General features: G+C 47.2%; 1 protein-coding gene across 1 annotated transcript in view; it reads left to right on the top strand.

Annotated features, from left to right (window-relative positions):
- Positions 1 to 7,047, top strand: part of PHLDB3 (pleckstrin homology like domain family B member 3) — a 17,702-nt gene that overhangs the window by 9,818 nt on the left and 837 nt on the right. The window contains exons 9-14 of the mRNA XM_023518974.1: positions 818 to 917; positions 1,071 to 1,161; positions 1,247 to 1,334; positions 1,767 to 1,823; positions 5,155 to 5,368; positions 6,028 to 6,113. Coding sequence (XP_023374742.1) covers positions 818 to 917; positions 1,071 to 1,161; positions 1,247 to 1,334; positions 1,767 to 1,823; positions 5,155 to 5,368; positions 6,028 to 6,113 — 636 coding nt within the window. The remainder of the gene's footprint in view (positions 1 to 817; positions 918 to 1,070; positions 1,162 to 1,246; positions 1,335 to 1,766; positions 1,824 to 5,154; positions 5,369 to 6,027; positions 6,114 to 7,047) is intronic.

Raw genomic sequence — 7,047 nt, 5'->3', positions numbered from 1 at the left:
AAAAAAAAAAAAATAGCCAGGCATTATGGTGGGTGCCTGTAGTCCCAGCTTAGTCAGGAGACTGAGGCAAGAGAATCACTTGAGCCAAGAGTCTGAGGTTGCTGTGAGCTATGATGCCATGCACTCTACAAGGGGCGACAAAAGTGAGACTCTTTCTCAAAAAAAAAAAAAGACTATTATTTTATATTTACTAGTTAGTACTTAATGTTATTTCAAAAATATATATTATTTATTAATCCTAAGCCATTTTCTCACATATGGTATGATATTTTTGCTATATAATTGCTATTATTTGGAAGCAAGAAATGGTCAAATACTGGCAATTTCTCATTGTTCAACATAATTTCATTTTTTGGACTGGGCACAGTGACTTACACCTCTAATCTCAGTGCTTTGGGTGGCCAAAGTGGGAAAATTGCTTGAGGCAAGGAGTTGGAGACCAGCCTGGGCAATATAATGAGGACTTATCTCTATTTAAAAAAAAAATTAGCCAGGTGTGGTGGTGGGAGCCTGTAGTCCCAACTCCTCAGGAAGCTGAGGCAGGAGGATCACTTGAGTCCTGGAGTTCGAGGCTGCAGTGAACTCATTCACTCAGCATCATGTTGACAGTAGCTTTTTGATCTGTGCCACTGAGGTACTGTTTTTTTCTTTGGGGAGAGGATGGGTTTGAACCCGCCACCTCCGGTATATGCGGCCATCACCCTACTCCTTTGAGCCACAGGCACCTCCCTGAGGTAGTGGTTTTATTGGGCAGTTCTTGGACTTATGACTGAGATCAAACATTTTGCCTTTGTGTATGGGTTTTGTGTGTTTTCAGGGCTCCATTGGCCTCCAGAGGACTGGCAGCCTGCCCCGGAAAAGGGGAGAGAGGGCGAGCCAGAGAGGATCCCCCCGACCTCTGTCACTCCATTATACTGGTAAGGACCCTGCCTCCATCAGCACCTACCCTACAGCAAAGGATGGAGGAAACTGGCCGTGCATTCCTGCAGGGGGAGAAGGGGAAGGGATAGGGATTGGGTCAGGCACTATCCCAGCCCATTAACTACTAAACCTGGTCCTGTCTCCCCTAGGACCTCTGGAGGCCTCAACTCTCTCACCACCAGTGGGGGACTCCAGCAGACACCCCCTCTATCAGCTGCTGAACTGTGGCTCTGGGAATAGGTGAGATGTCAGGGAAGCAGATGAGGATATGGGGGGAAGAGGCCTAGGCACTATAACCTGCCCCATCTCTGTTCTGCCCTCCTAGCTGTGGGGCCCCCCACCCAGACATTGCCCACATGGAAAGGCTCCTGAAGCAGGCTGTGGCAGAGAGGGAGCGGCTGCTCAAGGCCAGGGTGAGAGGCCCCAGACCATCCTGCTTAGGATCAGAAGATTCTACCTCAGCCCCTCCTCCCTCAGACCCAGGGGCCCATTCCCCAGCCCCTCCTCCCTGAGACTCAGGGGTCAATCCCCCAGCTCCCTGTTCCCTCAGACCCAGAGTCCAGTCCCCCAGCTCCCTCCTCCTTCAGACCCACTAGTGCGGCCCTCAGCCCCTCTTACTTGAGACCCAGCAGTGTGGCCCCCAGCCCCTCCTACCTCCAACCCAGGAGTATGGCCCCCAGCCCCTCCTATCTCAGAGCCAGGGGTCCAGTCTCCCAGCTCCCTCCTCCTTCAGACCTAGAGGTCCAGGTCTCAGCTTCTGCTCCCTCATACCCAAGAACCTAGTACCTTTTCCCCACACCTTCTGGGGTAGCATCTTCATTGAGTCCTTCATCCTGAATCCACAGGAAGGGACAAGAAGGAATACAGAAGCTTCCTCAGGCTCCACTGTTCCTGCCATCATGGTCAGTCCCACCCCTGCCCTCATCCCACCTCAGCCTGCTCTGTTCTTTTGGCCTGTGCCCTTTCTTATATGTCACCCTTTCCTCTCTTCTAATGCAGCAGAAAATTGTTCTGGGCCTGGCAAGGGAAGGGAACTAAAAAGACCCAGTTCCTCTTCTCATGACATTGTAATATTCATCTGTGTCTAAACATGTCCTCGGGTAATCTGTTTCACTTCTGTGCCTCAGTTTCCCTTTCTGTACATTGATGATAATGTCAGCATTTAGTACATAATGAGGGCAAGTATACACTGGGATTTTAAAAATCATTTTAAAATGTATATTGTTTATATTCATTTCTTTTGTAAAATTTTTATTATAGAAATATTCAAATATATGCAAATGTAGAGACTAGATTGATAAACCCCCATGTGCCATGTGCCCATCATGCAGCTTCAATAATTGTCAATAGTGAATCTTGTTTTGCCCTCCAACTTTATTTTACCAATCCCACACCTACATCCCACTCTGTGCTGGAATATTTTAAAGGAAAATATTGTACCCTTTCATTCACATGTCACCATATATCTCCAATAGATAGGGTTTTTTTTTTTTTAACATAAAAAATTCCATTGTCACACCTAATAAGATTATAAGCTCCATAATATTGTAATATACAATCCATATTCACATTTCCCTAATTGTCTCTGAAATACCTTTTTGTAGTTAGTTTCTTTGAAGCTAGACACAAACGCGCACACTGTGTATTTGGTTAAAATGTGTCTTAAATCTCTTTAAATCTCTAACAATTCTCCCTCCCCATTTCTGAAAAAATGCCATTTATTTGTGGAAGAAAAGTCAAGTCGCTTATCTTGTAGATTTTTTTCACGTTCTGAATTTAACTGACAGCTTTCTTGTTAAAATTTTACTTTTTACCTATGGTACTTTTTTTTTTTTTTTCAGTTTTGGCTGGGACCGGGCTTGAACCCGCCACCCCCAGCATATGGGGCCAGCACCCTACTCCTTGAGCCACAGGTGCCACTCTCCTATGGTACATTTTTACCTATGGTACATTTGTTACAAAGAATGACATACACAGTTTCAAGAAGGTGAAGGTCACTTTCTTCCTCCCCGATCTCACTCGGGTATTGAGAAGCCCTTGGATCTATGTTTATACTTTTCCACATGCGCTCATCAAAGCATGTTTGGGAATATATTTGTCCCACAAATAACCAAATCACTTCCAACCTACTTTTTGTTTATTCAACCATCTGTCTTTCCAGTGTTCATTTCAGCTGATGTTTACTGAGTGCCTACTGTGTGCTAGGCTCTGAGTTCCAGTGGTGACCAAAATAAAAATTCCTGCCCTCAGGGAAGCTGATGGTTAGCAGGCAGATAGACAAGAAGCACCATCAGGCCACGTGCATGGCTCACACCTATAATCCCAGCACTTTGGGAGGCTGAAGCAGCAGGATTGCTTGAGGCCAGGAGGGAAAATAAAAATGGATCATCAATAAGTAATGTAAACATCATGTCAGCTGCTGATAAGAGCCAGGGAGCAAAAGGAAGCAGGGTGGGCAGGAGAGCCTTTCAGGTGTTTGGCATAAGCTCTGGCTCATTATCAGTGCGGGACTCCGGCTTTGTTGCTCCCTGCTTGGAGCATCATTATTTATTAAACTACCCTGTTGTGTGCTGTGTCCTCTTCCTCTCCACCCCCTGCTGTCTTTTGTGCACACAGGCAAGTGTGTCTCTGGGATTCACTCCTAGCATGGAATTGCTGGGGTGGAGAACCCCCCCAGCAACTCCAGCTCGTTTGTCCTTGAAATAGCCCTGGGAGGAGAGTGTTCTGGTAACCCCCATGTGTCAGCACAGGGAACCAAGGCTCTGGAGGGGTAGGGGTTCTGTGGAGGTGGCATGGCCATCTGGGCAGCAATAGACAGTCCTGGGTCCATCCTTGCTTTCCCCCTGGCCACATCCTAGTTAGGTGACCGTGGTGAGTCCACTTTCACTCTAGAAGCCTCTATTTCCTCATCTGTGAAGTGGGGACATTAATGGGTTATTTTGGAGAATAAACAAGAGAATCATTGTGATCACTTGGAACAGAATCTGACAGAGTGGCAGTTTCCACACATGGAGGTGGTCTTTAGTATTCCTGTGTGGATTTGCTGGGAGTCCAGGTCTCCATGGGTTCACTTTAAACTGCTGAAGTCTTTTTATGTTTGTTTTTTGGCCGGGGCTGGGTTTGAACCCTCTACCTCCGGCATGTGGGGCCTGCGCCTTACTCCTTTGAGCCACAGCGCCGCCAAGTTCACTTTAAACTGGATCTCCCCTCCCCATTTCTCCTCCATCTCTCCTGCCTCCAGCCTGTGACAGTCATCTCTGTTTCTCATCCCTGCTTGCTCTATGGCCTTGCTTCAGTTCTCTAAGCCCTTCAGCAGGGAACCAGCAACATCAGATCCCACATCTAAGACCCCACACTGAAATGACCAAAGTCTACTTTGGTCATTTCATTCCTCCCACCCCCAGGGGATCTACTAACATAAAGAAGTTTGAGATGTACTGCCCCCCAAGACTCAGTTTGACCTCAGGAATCATGCCTTTCTTTGCAGGATTATTTGGGAAGAAAAGACACTTGTATTACCTTCATTCTTGCCCCCTAACCTTTATGACTTCTCTGCCTGGTGAGCCCTGGCTCAGTCGGCTCTTGCTGTGTGACTTTGGCAGAGTAACTTAACCTCTCTGAGTCTTGGTGTCCACATCTGCAAAACAGAGATAAATGTACTTAACCCCCAGGAGAGCATGAGGGGGCAGAGAGATTATACTAGAAAGTGGTTAGCACAGGATTATAATCACTGATTTCATCACACTAATAATAATAATAATCATAATGTGAACAATTCTTTCCTTTACTGATCACTTGTGATTTGGTTCCTGTTTTACTGAGGACACAACATTGAGGACTCCACTTTGGGGACCCTGTCCCAGAGGCCTTTCATTTCTCTGATATGCCTCTTGTGTTTCAGGGTGAGCTCTAGGGTTAAGATAACTTGGGTTTGCATCCACCTCTGCCACCTAGCAGCTCTGTGTGACCTCTGGTGTGTTATTTCATCTCTCTGTACCTCATTTTGCTCATTTGTAGCCCTGTCCCATGAATGGTGGTGAGGCAACAAGAAGTTGATGTTCATAAAGCCTTATGCGGAGTGTCATAGTAATGTCCTGTCAGGATCATCATTATACTGAAAGGCTGTGGCAGGTGTCACATGTGAGCTGCTCTGACTGGCTCCCCTGGGGGCCACCTCTAGGATGTAGACTCCCCCCAAGCTCAGGCTCAGTTGCCCCTTTTCTTCCTCCCCAGGCACCACCCACACCCCACCCTCCAGGCCCCCGAGTCTTAGATCTCCGGCAGCACCTGGAAAGATGGGGCCACAACCCAGAGAACTGCCCACATGTGCGGGTGACAGGGGTTTGTTGCCGTGGACCCCTGGTGAAGATGGGTGGCCGCATCAAAACGTGGAGGAAGCGATGGTTCTGCTTTGACCGCCAAGCCCGCCGCTTGGCCTACTATGCAGGTAAGACTAGTCTGGCCACCCACTCTGGGCCCCTGGACGCTGGAAGTCCATTCTGGAGGCCGTTCCCCTGCAGGCAGCAGGAGTCTTGACCCCCAGCCCCCTGTTCTCTTAGGCCCATGAATCTGGATTCTCTGGCCCATCCTTGCTCAAGTCTCAGATGTCTGGTAACCCACTTTCTACTTCCCCCAGGATGTGGAATGTGGGTCTCTAGCTCCCATCTTACCCATAACCCATGAATGCAAATCTACAGCCCCTTCTTCCCCTTTAAGCCTCCCAGAATGCAAACCTCCAGCTCTAGGCCCCTTTTTCCTAAGTACCCAGTAGTCTGAACCTTCATTGTCAGTGCTGGCCCTGCCCCAACAGTACCCAGGAATCCACTCTTGCCCTTCCCCCTAGGGGGATCATTTATTCTGAAGCTGTCCTTGAGAGCTAAGGCATTCAGGGACACAGGGTTCTGGCTCCCCAGACTCCATTCTCCAATCTTGTCCAGTTTCTCATTCACTCACTTCCTAACCGTGGTATTTTAGGGACTTTCAGATGCTGTCACCACGTTCCTCACTCCAAACCCAGTCTTAGGACTTGTGCCCAATTCCCACCCTCCAACACATACAGACACACACTTCTCACTGGCTGTGTTTCTCCCTTACTTGCTCTGCCAGACAAGGACGAGACCAAGCTCAAAGGTGTCATCTACTTCCAGGCCATTGAGGAAGTCTACTACGACCACTTACGCTCTGCCTTCAAGGTGAAGCCCCTTGAGAGCCACCCTTCCCTCTGAGTCAGAGTCCCTTGACTGAACCTTATCTCCTCCCTGACTGGTCCTGGGAAAAACCATGCAAATCCCCTACTGTGAGGGTGCTCACTTTCCAGCACAGGAGATCAACAGGTCATTGTCACTGCAGGGACCAAAAATTAAGAGCTCAGACTCTGGTTCTCAGCCATTGTTAATTTTTTTGGAGCAAAAGTTTTAGAGCAAAAATTTGGTATGAAGAGGGCAGAGTAAGGACTGAGGCAGCCTAGGAGTTTCTGACAGAGACAGTCAGGCTGTGAGTAGTTGCCAGTGGGAATGGGTCTCATGGTGTCATAGCATATTTCTTTTTCCCTAGAGAACTCTGGAATTCAAACTTCTATAAAAGTGCAAAGCCAGAAGTTTAAATGTTGGCAACTGATAGGATATTTAGAAAGCTCTGTAAAGTAACAAACTATGGCTCTTTAGAGCTTAGGTTGGAAACCCAGCTGTATGACAAGGAAAGTGACTTCCCTTCTCCAAACTTAGATGTCTCTTGTACAAAATGGACACATTTCAACCCATCTGTCAGGGTTATTGGGAGAGCTAAGACCAGATAATGGACATAAAGGGTGTACTCAACTGGGAGTTGACAGAAGTAGGTACTCAAAAAAATGGGTTTTAGATAACTATTCCCAGTTACTGGGGGGGGGTGGTGGTTCTAGATTTGGGGGACGTGTAATTTGAATGCCTTGTACATGTATAGAAATATAGGGGTGGGTATGCTGGGTGAAGGAGCCATGGGCTTTTCTTTTACATTTCTCTTGTTCCTAGTTTAATAATAGCTCTCCTCATTTATTAATTTTAAGCACTTTCCTGTGTTGAATCATTTAATTCTCTATTTTTTTTTTTTTTTTTTTTTGAGACAGAGCCTCAAGCTGTTTCCCTAGGT

Source organism: Otolemur garnettii, unplaced genomic scaffold, assembly GCF_000181295.1.
Source record: "Otolemur garnettii isolate 467f Iridium unplaced genomic scaffold, OtoGar3 scaffold00152, whole genome shotgun sequence".
In the NCBI taxonomy this organism is placed as follows: Eukaryota; Metazoa; Chordata; class Mammalia; order Primates; family Galagidae; genus Otolemur; species Otolemur garnettii.
Note: the sequence above shows the minus strand (reverse complement) of the source record. Positions and strands in the feature narration are given on the sequence as shown.